Source organism: Triturus cristatus, chromosome 5_1 (genome assembly GCF_964204655.1).
Source record: "Triturus cristatus chromosome 5_1, aTriCri1.1, whole genome shotgun sequence".
Lineage (NCBI taxonomy): Eukaryota > Metazoa > Chordata > Amphibia > Caudata > Salamandridae > Triturus > Triturus cristatus.
In genome coordinates, this window is record NC_140587.1 from 398,081,169 (window position 1) to 398,100,968 (window position 19,800).

Here is a 19,800-nt window from a genome sequence, read left to right on the forward strand (position 1 = left end):
TTAATAATGGCCTAAGTCTAGGACCTTAATTGATGCTGCGGTTAAGACAAGACATGCCATGGCCAGCTAAAAGCGAAGCAAGCCAGTTGAGTTGCTCCACTGCTGTCAAATTAACAAAATAATTTGGAAACATACACACTATAGTTGCTATACAAGGTTGCTATGCTGTGGTTCTGAGGATAGGGAATGGGGAATAAATAGTTCTGTTATCGATGTTCACTTCCCTCACGTCTGCAAGCAATGGCACTAGAAAGAGTTGATGCGCTGCTCTCCACTGTTCTGACTGTTATGGGTGGAGACATGAAAATGGCAATGAAAAACAGAGGACACCTCCGAAGACCAACACAACTACTGCTACACAAACTAGACTAAAGTCTTTTATATTATCCATGGGACTGGAGAATGTGCAAAGGGTGGCATATATTGAGGAAGGGCATTGCTTATATTATTCTGTGGCTCACAATATATCTTGTAGAATTGACTACATTCATGCCAAGATTTACCAAGAATTATGGATACAAGATTCCTAGCAAGAGGTATATCAGATCACTCACCATTGTGGACCATGACTTGAACAGCTATAGGAGAGAGCGTGAATAACTGCCATTCTGACACATAGCGGCTGAGGGGTGAGAAAATGGATGGTCAACAACTTAAGAGAAGCAGCTTACATTTGTTTTGAAAGAAAATGAAGGATTGATTAATGCAACAGTAATTATTTGGGACACGTGTAAGTCTATATTATGGGTGCAACCAATATTATGAGCAATAGATACATGTAGGAGGTAGATTAAAGTGGCTAACAAAGAGGCTGCAACCATACTAATAGCCTTAGAAAGGCCTACTTAGATAAGAATTATCTGGATCTGAAGCACTAGATATGCTGAGAAACAACTTAAATGCCGTTCTAAAGGACAAAACAAAATCACCACATACAGCCAGGCATCAAAAACTGTAATAATTATGGAAAACTCTAGAAAAATGTTTGGTTTGGCTTAGTTGATTGGAGGAGAGAACAAATGAATAAGGCAAATTGTGAGCAAGAAGTCGTCACAGATAATGGCAGTAGTGGCCAAGCTTTTGAAACCTATTTACACTTGTTTTATGAGGTCACATTGCATGGGTACAGGGATGAGATAGAGGCCTTCCTTAAAGGTATACCACACCTTAAACTCTCCGCTCCTGTTAGGGATTTATTATTATTATTTTATTTTTAAAATATGTTTATTGAGCAGCTTCTAAGAGCAGTAAACAAACATATCCCCCAACATGGTGGACAGAACAGTTCTTCTGAGTCAATATATCGTATACAAGCCATTTTTTGCATGTCAAAACAAACCGGCCTTTGTAAACAACCCCTCATCCCCCAACCCCCACCCCCCACCCTGGCATTAGTATATACAGTTGTGGCTTCTGACATTAGTACAGTGTGGCGCCTTATAGCCCCATAGAGCAGTCCCACTCCTCCTGGCCTTTATACAGCTTTTACCCCTACAGGAGACTATGTCAAATCTGGATTTGCAAGGAGATACACAGAGATGCTTCAGGCAACTCTTCCGCGTATATTTCTAATTGGTCCCTACAATAAAGTAAATCATGGATCCACCTCTTGACCGTTGGTACAGCCTTTGCCCCCCAGCATTGTGCCACCGCTCTCTTAGCAAACAGGGTAGATATTGCTACTAGGCGCCTATTACAGGGTTTAAGCTTCTGCACCCAGCCCAACAGATATACTTCAGGCACACATCCAACAGGTTCTGCAGGGATCTCAGTTAATACTTGCGTGACACGTACCCAAAATTTAGAGATGCCAGCACAAGACCAAGCTAAATGCATAAAATCTGCATCAGCCTGACCGCATCGCACACAGCACGCACTTTCACGCAAACCAAGCCTACATAGTTGAGTCGATGTGTAGTAAAGCTGGTGTAAATATTTGAAATGGATGATGCAGAGGTTGCAGTTTGCTGTCAGGCGCCCCGTTAATGCACAGCAAAACCTCCAAGCTTCCAATGTCAGCTCAGAGGACAGGAGGCCATTCCATTTATTATAAGTGGGAGATGCAGCTATTTCTTGTTCCCGAAGAGACATATTACACAGTTTGGTAATCAGACCGCTTCGGTCCCCCCCCCCCAGCACCACCCGTAAGGCTAGTAGTGATCGCGGTTCATTAGGGAACTCAGAGTAAATGTCTTGAATCGCCTGCCGCACATGCACATAGGTAAACCCCAGCATGAATCCGTTGTCTTGACCCACCTGCAGGTCAGACAAAGTCCGGAATCAACCCTTTTATATAAGTCGCCAATATGAGTAATCCCCACCGCACTCAGTGTCTGCTGGGCTGTCGGTTCCCTAGTGGCCGAGATACCAGGGTGCGCAGCAAGCGGTAATTTTGGGGCATACAAATAATCCAACTGTACTCTACTCGCAAGAGTTTTCCACGTCCAGGCCGTACAGTGAACCAGGCTAATTTCAGAGCGCGGGCCTCCAACCAATCCCATCAACGCAGCCGCTTTCAGGGGCATCGGCAGTACGGAGTCTGCTTCAATCGCGGTATGCGGTTGAAACTTCTGTGGGAAATACCAAAAATGCGCAAATTGCGCCTGTGCACATAGGTAATATAAGCGCATATCAGGAACATTAAACCCGCCGTAGTCAAAGGGCAGAGTCAGTACATTCCAACTACACTGGGGCTTTCTACCCCCCCAGACAAATGTTAGAAGGTTCGACTTCAATGCAGTAAACAGCGCTTTGTTCAGACGGATAGGAATGTTAACAAATAAATAAAGGTGTTTAGGCAAAAAATCAATTTTAATGACCGCAATGCGGTCCGCAAGTGAAAAAGGAAGTTTAGCCCAACACGTAGCTTGATCTGTAATCTTATCAACGACCCAGCCATAATTAGCCGTGATCATAACCTCTGGGTCCCTGTGTAACCAAATACCAAGATATTTCACTGGGTCAACCGACCACTTCAAGGGGTATTCTAAATCAATCTCCGTAGTACCTGCCGTTAACGGAATCACAGTGGACTTAGCCCAGTTAATGTCCAATCCCGAGTAGCTCTCGAATTTGACATATTCACGTAGGATCGCAGATAAGTATGTGGCGGGTTCTCGGACATATAGCAGCATGTCGTCTGCATATAACGACACCACCAAGGGTCTCTGTCGAAACCCCATGTCATGCATTATATGAACAGATGATCCCAGTGAAAAGGGATAGAGATGTAGTAAGCTAATAGTTGAAAATTAATCAAAAAAAGTAAGCATCTTATTTCTAAACATAACTCTAACCCCAACCTATGTTAAATATTTAAAAAAATAATTTTAATATCCCCAACACTAACATTATCCTCAATAGAAATATTTTAATGCAAAGTCTTTTTAAATGAAGTTAATTTAAATATGATGTCCTTAAACCAAACCTAATGTGAATTCTATCTCTAACACTAAACATGATGAATTTGTGTTACATTAATTTTTATTACATTAATTGCCGCTAAAGATGGCAGTAGGATGAGATCATCAAAGATCAAGAGATATACAATCAAAAACTGTATGCAAAGCTGGGCTTTGAAGATATTGAATCACCTGTGGAGGATATTGTACGGAAAATATTCAACTAACAGTTAAGTAAGAATTGCAAGTGAGTGTCTGATGGCATTTGAGGGGGTAGGTATTAAATACCACTGGAATGTAGTAAAGAGGCTTTTGACAGAGGTACATCCACTTAGGGGGAGTAGACTGCAACAGTGCGTTAAAAGAGGACAGAACTTTGGAGGCACACATAGATCTTTTCCTTTTTGTATCAGTTCCCTTCTCCCAATCCCTTTTCTATGGTGTGCCATACTTATGAAAACATACTAAGTTAAACAAAGACAGGCAAAATAAATGTACTCCTTTTGACTCGGAAGGTTATCTAAATATGTGTAAACTAAGGCATAGATTAAATAAATAGTTGGAACTACAGTTAGTCAAACGCACAGGCTTTGCATTCTTCTGAATATTTCCTACTAAAAACACTCCTATATCTGCCAGTATTTGGTCAAGTAATTTTCTAAGTCCTTCCTTGTCTTCTGGACAGACTCAGAGAGCCACAAATGCTACTTCATAAAGGGGTCTCACTCCGCAAAGGCAAATATGTCCACTCCATCAGAGCTGTAGTTATTTAGTTTGCTTCATAAAGCAATGAACGGATTCAAGTAATCCACAAAACAGCCACACTGGAAATTCCATATGCTTTCTGCTAACAATGCTGTTTCCTTAACACCAGTTGAAGAGAGCAGTTTGGCTAGATGGCACCACATAACATGCCTTTATGATCTATGCAGGCTGATTCTGCTTCCATTATCCTCGTTCTTCTGCTACTTTGGAATCATACTACAGCAAATGCAGACCCATCGTTGTAAGTCTATTTTCCTAACACCCAATCATGTGTCTTTTATCACAGTTCAGGTTATGCGCTACCCTGCTTTTGACACACAATTGTAACGATAGTGATGGCTGAAGCATGCCAGGATGCACGGAACTGAAGGACATATACTGGGACCTAACAGAAATTTTGTATTACTAAAAATGGACATTTGTCAGGTTTCCCATTCACTAGGTGTGACTGGGAACTGACTAATAAGTAGGGGTGGGTGGAATCTGCGAAATTCACTTTCGCGAAAATGTTAAAAATCTCTGCAAATCAGTGCCGATGCTGCGCGCCTGGGCCTCGGACATGGATCTGGCCATGGTGGCTGAGAAAACGGTTTACAAAGACCGAGGCTGCCCGCGAAAGTGGCTCCATAAGTGGGGACGATGGAACAAATACCGGGGGGGACATTTGTATTTCTCCTACAGTTGAGCTTAGGAGGGAGAGGCGGGCTTTACTAGAGACATAGGGAAACGCACATTGACTCAAAGATGGAAGACCGTTGGCTATACTCTACCTGGGGTTCGTTCCGAGGCCCAGGGTGGGGAGCTGCCCCCTTTTTTTAGGCTGCTTTATTAAGAGAGGGGGGCTTTTGCCGATTGTCATAATATCGTATTGTTGTCTCCAATACCTGTATGATTATTTTGCCAGTAGAGATGTCAATCTAAATGTCAAGTCTGATGCACTGCTGTGAAATTGGTTTTCAATAAAAAGTTATATTTAAAAAATAAATAAAAAAAATCTCCGCAAACACGCGGAAATATCGTGAAGACGCAGAAGTTTTTTTCCCCGCCCGTTCGCGGTATTTTCTGCGTGATCGCGGCTTGCCAACTTACCCATGCGGTTGCTCACGGGCGCGGACATCTTGTTTTCACTTGTCCCGCCCGCTCGCGTTCGATATGACGTGCCCGCGTCCTCACGCTTTTGCTCACGGTGAAGAATGACGTGTTCGAGATCTCAAGCATCTCATACTCTTGCGGTGCATGTTCGCGAGAAGAAAGACGTGATCGCGCGATGAATGACGTGATCGCGCGACAAATGACGTTAATGCGGGCGCGAACTGTCGAGAGACAGCGCAAATGGCTACCAACAATCCAACATCTCGTGGAGAACGTGACCGGATCGGGAAAACTTGTCGGCGAACGCGGGGATTCAGGTAAGGCGATCGCGCGCACGCGAGAATGTATTTTTCTACAGCACGAGCAAGAAAATTTTTTCCGGTAAGATGCGGATTGCGGAAATTTTGACATTTTCGCGCTCTCCGCGGAACGCGAAAATGGCAAATTATCGCAATTTCCACGAGCGGAACGGAATTTTCGCCCAGGCCTACTAATACGATTATTGATGTTAACAGAGGAAGTAAGCAATGAGTTATTTTTAAAATAGGACAGATGGTATTAAAGTTTTAAAATGGAGTTTCGAGTATTACAAACAAAATATTTTTGTAGATCTGATATGCTTATTTAGTCAATGTACGGAACTACCGTTTTCCAAGGTCTGAGAATTATGTAGGGTTGAATTGCTTATCCTTATAGCATCTGCCTACATTTTCAAACATCCTAGTACAGCACCCCCTCCCCTACAAACAATTAAAAAGAAGCACTCCTTTATATAAGACTGACCTTGGTTTATTACATTCTTACACCCACGCAGCTTCTACAATTAGATACGTTTTCTGCTGAAAAAACTCAATATGAAGGGATAATGTATAAATTGTAAAGAAAAAGCTGTGATCAGCACTTTCTTCCCTTCAGTGTTTTCTTGCAACAGCAGCTGTTTTTGCATGGCTTGGTCCCTTTCTCTACAGATTTCAAATGAATTTAGCTCCATATTGTATGGGTACTTTGGAAGGTAAATCATCTTCAGAACCAACCGCTTGATCAGCATCAAAGAAGGTATTTCTATACTTTCTAGACATGTGAGGACCTTTTTTTAGTTTTTTTAAAATATATCTTTATTAGCATTTTTGTATCAGTACTTTAACAAGAATATCTTTTTTCACATGTACAGACAGTCACATGGTGCATACAATGTGTTCAATGACAAGGACATTGTACCAATTACATTTCTGTACAGGATAGTTATTCACCATATATAGTTGTATGTCTAAAAAAATTAATTCACTTACACCTGGATTCTGCACTTAGAAGCTTGTGTAAACAAGGGAGTTACTTGTAATGGTCCACAAAGATATATATTTAGTCACATTAAACGTATCACATCTAGTAAATACTATTAACCATTTTGGTGGTGTCTACTGGTGTAGTCCCATTATGTGTCCATTTTATACACTCGTCAGGGGATATGGGCTGGTCTAGTTGTAAGAGTCATATCAGATATGTATGTTACTGGGTTATTGTTAGGGGCGCACTATGGGGCACTTGTGAGGGGAGGTCAATCCAGTGCTAGAGGGCATCAGCTCAGTTAGACTTCACTCCCTATTCTCATAACAGTCCTGTTCGTCACAGGATCCTGTTGCCCTAGCACTACATCTGAGGACCTTATAAAAACTTATTGGACATTTGCCAGCTTCTGAGTCCTTTCATGGTACAAACATATATGCTGTTCAGCCATAAGGTGAAACTAGAGATGTCTTTCCATTACATTTCTGGACACAGGGTAAACTTAAAATTATGAACAAGGGGAATATAACAGAATATTCAAGATGGACGTTTAGAAACTACCCAGACAAGACAGTGTTGCAGACCCAGTTCCAGGAAAACAGACTGCTTCACTTAGCATGCCAAACTAAAGAGTGAACATAAAAAAGAAAGCAGACAAGCCAATGTTTATGGAGGTGTATCAAACACCCATGCCGTAGCAGCATATTTATACATAGTACGCCAGATAATATGTTATTAACTACAGTATAATTTAATTTCTTTCTGGTAGTGGTGCTATCTTTTAGTCAAGAAGAAGCCACAATTAAAATCCACGTTTTTCAGTTCTAATATGAGCAGTTTTGCTGCTGGATAATATTGCCTCAGCTGTAACTACACCGCAAAGTGGATGCTAGATTGGCAAAGTCAGAAAAACTCATAATGTTTAATAAATGTCAGTATTAAAATAAACACTGTTTCGTTCATGATTTACTTATGATCTTTGTGTTCCACATGTGTGTGTTACATTTCCATCTGCAGCAAACTTGGTGCGCTATAATTTTGACAAATGCAAAGACTTATGAAATTTTATATGTCAACAAAAACTAGAGTAAACCCTCATTTGCTCCATTCCACAGGCTGCAAATAAACTATATAAACTCAGTTAGCTCTTTTTTTCTCTATGCAAAATCTAATTTACATTGATGTTAAGGTGTCAAGTATCTTCTCAATGACATTTTGTGTAGGTGAACAAAGAAGGTATTTCTATACATTCTAGTTATGCTAGGGCTCTATAAAAACGTACAACTATATGCGAACGTTGGTATTTTGCCACCAAGGTCAATTATCGTACAGATCTTTTAATCTTTTAGAATGCACATAAAAGAGCACGTTATGATAAAGATTTTAAGTGTGAAAGAAGTTTGTGCTGGAGATGCTCAGGTGTCAGAACTTAACATTTTTAGTAGCTTTTTTGTTACTTTCCAATGATACCCTGGTAAGATAACTGGATTACTTTATTACTTTTGTACAAGAGTGGGGCGGACAGGGGCATCCATCTACTGTAAACATTAAAAGCGGTCAGCCATTATAGTCGTAGGGTTGGAGGAAAATAGTCCAGAACACAAACATATTAAAAACACATGGTTTTCACTACTTTGTGTTGGGGCTTTTATTTTGTCAATTCAATCCAATTCTTTAATTAGGTCATATTTTCTCTACATAATGTTTGTTCTGCTCTATGAGCAAAAACGTTAATGTTCAAAAAGATGATGATGCCCATTTTTGGTAAGTGATTTTCCAGTTATGTTTGTAGTGCAATTTGAGCAGCCAGGAAAGGCTTCAAATTATTCTATATGTTAGATCACTTACATGATCACTTGCAGGATTTTATTTTTAAGGTGAAAACTGGATAGATGACTTCTCCCATGATGAAGACAAACATATGTTCTAAACACGTACTTGCCCGCTTCAGCTCCCAAAACCTTACTAGAGGAACCACAATATGTAAATACACAATTGATTTAGGCATATCAACTATAACTTTTATCACTCTCAGCATCGCAGAAAGTTTGTCAAAGACTTTGGGGACCTCATGGCAGGCAATCTATACTTGTTGCCAGAATTGTCATTAGTTGAGCAAACTCCAACACTAAACAGAAAAACCGAAGCTAGTTTATAAATACATATAAAGAAATGGTGAATAAACCCAAAACAAATGTGACAAAGCCAAACTGGCAAAAGATTAGTAAGCCTGTGGAATGGTTAAGAGCTTATTATGTGACAGCAGAAAAATAAAATTTTAATTTGGCTGATTGATCTTTTTGATGCCCAGACAGTAACTACTCTTCTAATCCCCATTGATGTGGAGATGCCAACAAGGCTCAATGTGAAGCAGCTCAGAAATCTTTTCACCTACGAGAATATTATGACGATAATTAGGCCAGTTTATGGCATTTCTCCAGTGTGGGAACTTCTCGATATAAAGCTAATTGTGACTATATCGAGAAGTTCCCACATTGGAGAAATGCTATACGCAGTACTTAATTTGTTTTTAAAAACAAATAAAAAAGGAAGAACTGGGCCACAAAATGTCTCTTAGGAACTTGCCACTAGCATTACCAAATGCTTGGGTTGCAGAATGCTAAGGCTGCCTAGTATCGAATCCAGCTCAATGCATCTTTTTTTCATCACCCTGCACTTAATATCTCTTCATCTAACTCTTGTCAAGTCATGGGTATTTATATCGCGCACATATCACTCTTGCGAGTCTCATGATGGCGCTTGCAGGCTGCTGAGGGCAGATAGAAGAAGGGATCAACGGCTCTTATCCAAACAGCCAGGTCTTCAATCTCTTACGGAAACAGTTGTGGTCTGGTATGCTGCGAGGTTCAAATGGCATTTTGTTCCAGGAAGCAGGAGCCAGGAATGAGAAGGCACGCCCACCCTGTCTAGCAGTGTGGATCTTGAGAGGGGTGAGCAGAGCAGAGTCACTTGAACGCAGTGCCCTAGGTGGCTTATACCATCGTAGTTTTTGCACCCAATATTTTGGACCTTTATCATACATTTGTTTGTGTGTAAGACATAAGGTCTTAAAAAGGGTGCGTTTTCTCACTGGAAGCCAGTGGAGGATTTTAAGACAGGGTACCAACGGCGATCTGTAAGGGCGGTCGAGGACCAGCCTCGCAGCAGTGTTTTGGAGAACTCTTGCAGGATTGTTTCCAGCCATGCCTTTTCAGTTTATCACCATCTTCGTATTTTTATCAATCTCCTACTAGGTCCCTTTTTTGATTTCCTATCTCTTGTTCAGGTTTGAAGTCTCATGACAGAAAATGAGTCCTGGACCCCAAAAATAAATGCTGGCGCCTAGCACTTACAACCACAGGCACGAATTATTCACTATGTCGTAAGTCCTCAAAAGAGTCCATAAATTATCACGAACACTTAGTCACCCATCTCTTTTATGAAGAACTCCCATTTACTCTTTTTTGCATAAGTTCATACAGACTTTATCTGTGTCTGGTAAAATATTAATTCCATGATCTTGTTAACTGGCTCTTAGCTTGAATATACAGAACCAATGGAATCTGGTTTCGGTCCAGGGCCCGTTGACCACAGACAATTCATGGCAAAGTGCATCAATCTGATTCTTTGGTTAGCCACAAATTCTGGGGTATACACATTTCATATTAATAAATAGTACATTCCTACAAAAACATTGTTATACAATGCAAACAGATAAAAAGCAACACATTGAATTTTGCATTGGCTGCTGTGAGAGACTGGGTTGTTGGTTGAAAGGAGGGTGGCCTCTGTTCAAACAATAGGCACAGTCCCCATCAAGGTGAACCACAAAAGGACGTAAATTAACCTGTGCTTAACCCTCTGGTAGCTTGGAACAAAATCAGTCAGGCCCAACGTAGAGACAATGTAGTAAACAATTCAAATGGAACACAAACAGTAATAAAGTGGAAACACAACACAAGAAAACCCCTCCACAAATTTAGAAAAATAGAGTACATTTAAATCAATTATTTGACACCAAAATGACAAAAATCCAATCCAATCAGTAGAACTGGAGTTATGAATTTTTAACGTTTTTACTATAAAATGAATGCTTAAAATATCAAAGTGCCAACCTCAGACCATCTAGTCCCACAAGACTGGATCAAAGTAAAAAAATATGGCAGACCGCGATGGAGAGCTGTCGGAGCCCAGAACTGGATTGGGCCTGTGCGGCGCTTAGAAACAATTCTTGAATAAATGTTCTGACAAAGTATAGTTCAGCGGGGCACGGCTGCAGGTGGTGTCTGAGGAAGGAGCATCATCGTCGGGGAGCCGCTGGACTAAGTCGCAGTGAAGATTTCCACATTCGGACGTAGTCACTTTTTTGGAAGTTGAAAATTTCCAGCAGTATGAAGCAGGAGGCTGGAGCCAACAAGAGTTCCACTTGGCCGGATAACCCTTTGGCTAAGGACCCCCGAACAAGAGTTGCTGCTGCGGAGAAGAACATAGCAGGAGCTGCCGCAAAGTCAGGCCGACTGGCAATGCACCTTTGGTGGATAGATAAGCAGGTGGGCACCTAGGTCATCTCTCAGTTTTCAGAACAGTTTTTAGCCAAAAATGTTTTACGTCCCAAGTTTTGGATTTTGAATACCTGTGCAGCTCAAGCACCACCACCAAAGTTCCTGGACTTCAGGGGCACTACTTGGGTGCTTAGGACTCACCCCGAGTGGGCCCAGGTGCAGGGTCAAGATGGTAGGAGCCTGTTTTGTCCATGAGGCAGTGAACAGGAGACCAGCAAACTAGCCCTTGGAGTCACACTGGTGGCCCTGGGTTCAGGTGAAGATGCAGGGCTCAAGCAGCAGGGCAGGCCACTGAGGATTCAGAGCCGGGTCCAGGCAGCAAAGCAGTCCTTTCAGAAGCAGCAAGCAATCTTGTGGAGTACACAGCAGCTGGCAGTCCTCAAAGTCCTTCTGCAGGTCCAGAAAGTGAACTGATAAGTGAGTCTGAGGGTCCCCTTTTTATACATGGTGCCTTCTCTGAAGTAGGAGATGTTGTTAGAGGATTCTCTTTGAAGTCCTTGAAGTTGTCTGATTCCCTTGCCCTGATACCAAGCTAGCTGCATTAACAATGCAGTGAAGGAAAGTCCTTTGTGTAAACATGGGGCAGAGCCTATTCAGTCACAAGTGATAGTGTGCTGACCTCTGCCCCCACCCTGCCAGTTGACGACCCATTCGGGAACACCTAACCCCCTTGTTGTGTTACTGTCTGGTAGAAATAAACAAAGTCTAACTGTCAACTACACCCAGTCATGTGACATAGGACAGGCTTCAGGTCTCAAATAGCAACCAAGGAAAATGTCAACTTTCTAAAAGTGGCATTTTTAAAATTGTAATTTAAATTCCGACTTTACCATTAAAGAGGAATTTTAATTACAATTTCAGAGACACCAAAAATAAAATGCTCACCTGTTCCCAAACAAAAGTTAGCACTTATTAAATGTAATAAGGCAACCTACTGTTATTGTATGGGTGAGGTAGGCCTCAATGTAGTGAAAAACGAATTTTGGAGTTTTTCACTACCAGTACATGTAAAGCTTAAAAAATACATATTCAACCTTTTCATTAAAATGCACCCTGCCCTATGGGCTACCCAGGGCATACCTTATGGGTAACTAGTTTGCAATAAAAGGAACATTTAAGGCTTAGCAGGGGGCGATATTTCCAAGTCGAATTGGTAGTGTAAAACTGCATTCAGACTGCAATGGCAGACCTCTGACAAGTTTCAAGGGGCCACATAGGTGGGTGGCACAATAAGTGCTGCAGGCCCACTAGTAGAATTTAATTTACCAGCCCTGGGTATATGGTATACCACTTTACTAGTAACTTATAAGAGAATTAAATATGCCACAGAGGTGTAAACTATTTTTACCATGTTTTAGGGAGTGAGCACTTTAACACTGGTTAGCAGTGTTAAACCCAAGTGCAGTGACCCTGTAAAAATGGCCCCGTCCAGCAGAACCAACCATGTGAAGCAATACAGTAGAGAGCCAATAACACAAATGGTTGTTATTGTTAAAATGGGAGTAGCCCTTAGGGCGGTAGTCTTTCTTCCTGGGCCAAAACAAAAATGTTACAGACATGTACATACATCTTTGGGATCTTGGAGATGCTTCTCAGTCACACATTAACTGGGATATCAGAAATATTCATATTATATCAAACTCCCCCAGCAGCTATATAGCACAGTCGCCTGGCAACAACACTCTTCAGTTATAATAAGCTGAACTAATGTTCCTGCCTCAAACGTGTAATGCTGTAGGTTATTATGAAACAAATGGCATATATTCTTACAATTATTGAACATTCATAGTAATTTTGACAAATTTGTTTCTTCATTAATCTTATATGAAACAGAATCAGGGTTAAATAGATTAAAAATACTGTATGCTCATTCACTGAATTTACTGTCTACAACTAAAGAGAGACACATAAAACCAGATGGACAGTAGCCGAGGTTCAAGAGTGGCGCTTGTCGCTCCCTGGTGTCAAGAACAGTAAAAACAAAAGTGGTTCTTGCACTAAAATTCCTTTCCCCCAAAAATCTATTAGAGCAAGAGGCACACGGAGAGTGTATGCAAACTATTTTTTTATAGGTCTTGTGAGTTGGCTTTTTTTGGTTTCATTTACAGCTGGTGACTGCATCAAATGTGAAAGAAATCTTTACTGTGACAGTTACAGTTGCTGACAGAAAAGGAAGGTAAGCAAACACAATTTGTTTTATTCTATTTTAAATTGTAGAGTTATCAATTTACAAATTGTTGATGGAGTAATACATCTAAGCTGTCTGCTGTTACCACAGTTAATTAATAAACCAACGTTCTTATTACTTACAAAAAAATAAACTTAACATCCACAAAAAAACACAACTTCTTCGAACCAGAAAAACAATAAGAGAAAAATAAAGATTGAATACATCAGGCCACCCTAACTATTGGTGAGAAATGAGCAACATATTGAAGGTGAATCGAAATGAATAACATCTGAAGAACTACAACAAAACACAGTAGATGTATTGGTAAAATGATTGAAACAAGAATTAAAAATGAAAGGAACTTACTATACAGGCCTGCTACACTATACTGTAAATATAGATACACATATATATGTATTGAACCATGTCTATTTTATAAATATAGTGCCAAATGTATTTTAAAATACACTACAGGCCAATAATAGGGTTTGAAAGTTAACTTAAAGATTGTATTAGTATTAATACAACATGAATATAGCTGGTTAGTAACAAATGAATTTGAATTTTACAATGACATTACAGCTCCCATTTTTAAATGAATTACATATCACACATATTTACAGTTTGAGACATACGGAGCTCACGGCTCTCATCGCCAGTTCGTCGGACTTTGTTGCAGAGATACCGGAGGGCCGAATTTACCAGCCAGTATCTCCAAACGTCAGTCCAGTCATTACAAAGTTTTTCCCCACAAAATGTGGAATTACTGCTTCACTAAAAACCTCAAAAATGTATAAGTGTCAACCAAAGTGCTGGTTGGTTGTGGAGGGGCAGGGGTCTGGTATACGCTTGTGTCTGTCAGGGAGGAGCACGTCTTCTTCCCTAACACTGCTGCATGGAGGCAGGCAGTGTGCTGCCCATAGCCCCTGTCCTGCAGCATTAGTAGCATGCCCGTGTCTCGGGGTTATCACATCTAGAGTTTTCAGACCCAATAATTATGGGCCATGAGACTCTTGAAATGGCGAATTTGCGCAATTTCACCCTGAGTTACTGGTCTGAGAGGATTACCCCAACATAATGAAGCTCTAAGTGACTTGACCTGTAGTACACTTTTTCAAATTAAACACTGTACTGGGATTTGAACCCAGCTCCCCATGTCACAAAATCAGCAGCTTAGATACATAACTGGGAGGGACTACAGGCGCAAGCATGGCTGTCACAAACCGATGCTTTTCAAAAACTACTTTACAGTTACCACAAGTATACACAATATATAGGTCCTCACTATGTGGGTAATAGATCAATGGAATATTGGCAACAAGACTCTACGGGTAAGGAAATTACGGTATTAGATGTGTGGAGACAGTACATTTTAAAGGTTCAAGCCTAGATAACCTATGGTTGCACTAATAGGCCATGTACTTAAAATGTTTAGAAGGCTGGGGCCATAAACCAATGTTGGCACATCTTTTAAAGCATTAGTTTTCATAATACATGTTGTAGCATATTCTACTTTACAAGGTGTTGTAATGCTCCTAGTAAGCAATCATACAAAACTCCCTAGTCTTCTAGGTAGCGACTTGCATTGTATTGTGATTGAACTTGCATATACACCAGCCTGAGTCTTTTCCCACTAGGAGAAAAGAGGGAACAAGATTTAGACAGCCCTCTCCCAGACAAGGACTGACAGAGAATTCTGAAGTGCCATCATAAGATTTCTCAGAAGGCCAAGTTCAAGTGTATACCTTTTCACATCCTTCACAGGGATTACCTTACACCATTAAGGCTTCATCTCATAAAACCCAGTAGCAATTGAATCCTGTAGCACTTTAAAAGTTTCCATTGAGCCCCTGTGAGCACGTGGTAGGTTTCCAGAATTTCCCAGCTGATAGAATATGCAGTTTTTCGAATACCAAATGTATACACATTCTCAAGTCAACACACTCTGCAGACTTCGTTTTCTAGTCCCATGAGTCAGCTATCACATTTTGAGCCATGGCTAGCTAGGGGCATATGTATGAAGCCCATTTCCCGTTCGCAAATGGGCCGATTCTCAGAATTATTTTGCGAAAGCATTTAAGTAATCTCAAATTGCGATTCCTTAAATGCGATGTAAAAAGCACCCAAGTTGTGCGATTTCTCCTTAAGAAATCGCAAATTACCACCAAATTCAAGTTGGTGGTAATTTGCGATTTCTTTGAAAAATGCACTTTTATGCATTTTTCAAAGTGCCATGTGGCCTTAAGGGCATGTATGCACGCCACATGTGCACACATGCACATTTCAGGGGTTCAACAGGGTGTCCTTTAGACACCCTGGCACCCTTGAAATTGCATTCTCAATTTGCGATTCTCTAATTGAGAATCGCAAATTGACAATGTCTTCCCATTCATTCCTATGGGCCTCTAGGCCCATAGGACTGAATGGGGAAGTATTCCTTAATTGCGAATCGCAATTTGTGATTCGCAATTAAGGAATATGTAAGATTCGCAAAATGATTTGCAAATCCTACATACATAGCGTTTTGCGATTCTCACATAGCGATTCTCTCAAAATCGCTATATGAGAATCGCAAATGTATCCTTTGATACATATGCCCCTAGATGATCTATCAGATCACACCCAGACATTAAATAATGGACGATAAGGGAAACAGGAAAATTAAAGAATACATTTCAAAGTTTATGTGCAATCACTCTCTATCGTTGGTACTCTCCTGGTCGATTTTTGTTCTTTATAAAGAAACATGAAAGAAAGTTGCACCATACTATTGTTTTCTATCTGTTGGGTCTTGCTGATTTTATCAGACTTTCAGCAGGAAGTTTGTGGTTTCCTTTGAACAATCATAATGCACCCCTACAGATGCTGCATCCACACTCTCTAGAGCCACGAGATCCTGGAAGAATTGTGTTTCTGCCTTAACATGGCCTTAGGAAACAGTTATTAGAGAAGTTACGAGAAGGATGGAATCTGAAAGGCTCCACATGCTCTTCACAAAAACAATTTGTGCTGTATAATACTAGCAAAATAAAACCGAGATATGGAACCACCAGCAAGCAACATTTTAGGGTGCCAAAAGCAACATGTTGATCCCAAGTAACAAGTAGCAGACCACTGGAGTAGATTTTGTTAAGACTGATACTGGGACTTTAGCTTTCATGAAACTTTAACACTATACTTGCCTATTAGTTGTGGCATATTACTATTTGCAGTTCTAACTTTTATCTGATTGTACCCTATGAGGTGTAACTGCTTAGCACTTTAAAACTAAATGGAGATGATCATTTGTAATTAAACATACTTCTTATAATCCGCTGTACCCACACTACATCATTGGAAATCCCAGACGCATTGAGGGTAACCCGAGGGCTTTAGCAAATGATTAAAACAAATTTCAGAAGTCGACAAAGTTGTAAGAGATTAATAATTACCTGTCTGAAGAGAGATCGCTTGCAAGTTGGTGCGTCACTCCAGAGCCATTTTTAATTGAGCCTTGCCGTGGGAGCCCTTGAGATCTGTTCCTGTCAGAGGCTGGTGCAGAGAGATCTCCCGAGGGTCCCTGATACTGGGATTGCTCTTGTAGCTTTGCTTTTTTCTCCTGAGGTGCTTCTTCGTTTCGGAGCCCTGTGAGAGGGTCTTGGCCAGGCTGCTTTGAGTTTGTTCCACTGTTATAGAACCAGGCTCCGGATTTGGTGAGGATTTCTTGTTGTTTTCGGCACAAATTACATACCCATATTACCTGTGCATAGGTCGAAGACAAAAACAAAGCTGCTGTTACAATACTTGTTTTAATAAACCAGACTAGAAATGTAAACAGGATTAGATGTGCATTAGCTCGAGAATTCACAAATATGCAAATGCTATATCATCATACATTAGCCTAAATCCTTAGAATGCATATATTTCTTTTTAATTAAGTCTGTGGTTTAGGGTGTATTTTGAACGTTAAATCAATGAGTTGTATTGATACTTCTGGAACAAAACCAAGCGAATTTGTATTTAGTTGGTCCATATGATTTTATATTTAAACTTTACATGCAATTAAGAATCATAATATAACAATTTCCCTCGAACAATTGAAAAGAATATCCATTACTATGACCAGTAACAAAATATTGAAAATATTCAATTCACAACAATAATATTGTGCATCCATGTTCATACAAAGTAAATATTAATGTATTATTAAGTATATCCAAATGAAAAATAAAATAGGCCAGGGCACAAAACTCCCCTACCAAACCAAGAAACGTAATCATACAAATCATTACACTGATGCCAAATTATTTAATATATCTCCAACATTTTCAATATTTTGAAATGTACTTACTATAAAAAACCAACATATTTCAAATCCAAATCTCAGCTGTCAGTTTTACATCCTATTTACATTACTTTAAAATTTGCTTTCAGGCTACAACTAGAATCATTGTGTCCACAAGGGATTATCAGTGACTGAAAGTGATCTAAACATTCTATCCATCACTTTTTGTTACTCGGAACAATGAAAATGTAAAAAATACAGCTAATTGGTATGTTTACTCCATAAGACTCGAAACTGTTCACAAGTAACAACACTGCCATAACTGCAGCATACTATAGAAACTCAACAATGAGATGCCAATATTTGAAGATAAATGATTAGGGAGTAATGCTTTAAAAAACATATATATGATTATTGAGTTTTAAATATAATCAAGGACAATCATCTCACATTGAGTAGAACATGCTTGGCAGATACTTCGTACTTAAGAGATTAAAGATTTTAAAAGGATTTTTGATGTTAAAATATAGCCCGGTGTCAGGTGATGCTCGATAAGTGAATTAAGGAGATGTAGAGTTATATAGACTAAACTGTGAGATATAATGAATAACTGCTTTAATGGAAAAGAACGTTTGAAAAAGGAAAACGCATATGCCCCCCCCACTGATCCCCGTAGAGCCCCGGTGACAGTTATGTGAGGTGCCCTACAGTATGGGGAGAAGTGGCGTGCACTAAGTTGACTTTCAATAAGTCTCTCTGTTATGCGTATAGTGGGGTTGATTTGAGAGGGGACATTGGAGTTGTGATTGGACAAGTAGGCCATGGGTACTGTACACAAAGCTAAGTTAAAACTAAAAAAGTTATCCACCCTACCGGGTTTGCGGGGGGACATCACTGAGGTCTTAAAGAAAGGAGGGGACTCTTCCAGAGGCCAAGCCTGGGGAAGCCGAAAGCTGCAGCTGTAGGAGAGGCAGTCAAGGTTGTCTGGTGCGTCACTAATCTGCTGTGATATTGTCTGAAGGAGTGTGTCCCAGTACTCTACAGCTGGCCGCCTGCAAAGGCCACTTCTCTTGTCGCTATGAAGGACAGCGCCCTCTGCCAGCGCCCAGTGCCTAAGTTTTCTCCTCCAGGCAGCCGGCATGGGCGGGGAAGGGAGATTTCCATTGCATATCAATAAGAGAAGTGGCCTTCGCAGACGGCATGGTTGGCAATCACCATGGCCAGCTCAACTAATCTTGTAGTAATCCTCCTTGTTTTAGGCGTGGGGAAAGGTCTGCGGAGTCAGCACTGCATGCAGTCAATATCTGCGCGGTCAGTAATTTGAGTGATATCTCTCAACACCTCTACCCATAAAGAGCTTCGGGAAAGGCAAGTCCAGAGAATTTGACTCGTTACAACGCGAGTCATCACAACGCATGCCATAACAACGCGGTCGTTACAACGGAGTTTGCAGAAAACTCCACTTCGCGATGTGCAGCGGAGTATTTTCCCCGCTTGCGAACGGTAAGTTTGTGAGTGCGAGCTGGCACTCGGGTAGAATTTCTACCTGTGCGGCAGGAATACCAGCGCAAACTGCAGTTTGCACTGCACTCAGCCACTTGCGGAACCTGGTGGAGTTTTTTGGTAACTTCGTGGAATTACACGTAGCAAAACTCCACAAACTACACCCAGACCTAATATATATATATATATAATTAGAAAACTCCATCAAGAGAATGAAGTCAAAAATGATGATCACTCCAAGGCCTCATGGGGTTCAGAAAGCCATTACTGACGAGGTACTAAAATCATGTACGATATAATGGGAAGAAGGAACCCTAAATAAAGGAAAGGGTCATGCCCGTAGAACGGGAAGAAGCATCTCACAAGGAAAGCCCACATGGCTAAACATATAAAGACAGAACTATATGTATCTTCATATAAACATATATTCATACATAAATACTAATATACATCTGACACAATATGCATGCCCAGACGCATATGTAAGCAGAGCAACCTGCATTTTTACGCATAGATATAGTGAATCAGAAAACACATATACAAAAATGTATATGGGTAAAGATAGAAACACTAAGTGAAAGCGTACTAGAGATACCCTGCATAGGGTATACTATATACCACGAAGGTACAACTCTGAAAACTGGTCAACATGACGTAAGGAAACACAATTTGAATAAAGAAATAGTAACTGCTGCAGACAACTTAAGAAGCAATTCTGCACCTAGCAGAGAAAAGATAAACATCACTAATTGTGCAACA

The 19,800-nt window shown here is 40.5% G+C and overlaps 1 protein-coding gene across 2 annotated transcripts in view; it reads right to left on the reverse strand.

Moving 5' to 3' along the window:
• The window catches only part of RIMS2 (regulating synaptic membrane exocytosis 2), a 1,922,267-nt gene that overhangs the window by 1,309,978 nt on the left and 592,489 nt on the right, over positions 1-19,800 (reverse strand). For both annotated transcript variants that reach the window (XM_085605119.1, XM_085605120.1), the window contains exon 5: positions 16,706-17,013. In XM_085605119.1, the coding sequence (XP_085461245.1) occupies positions 16,706-17,013 (308 nt within the window). The remainder of the gene's footprint in view (positions 1-16,705; positions 17,014-19,800) is intronic.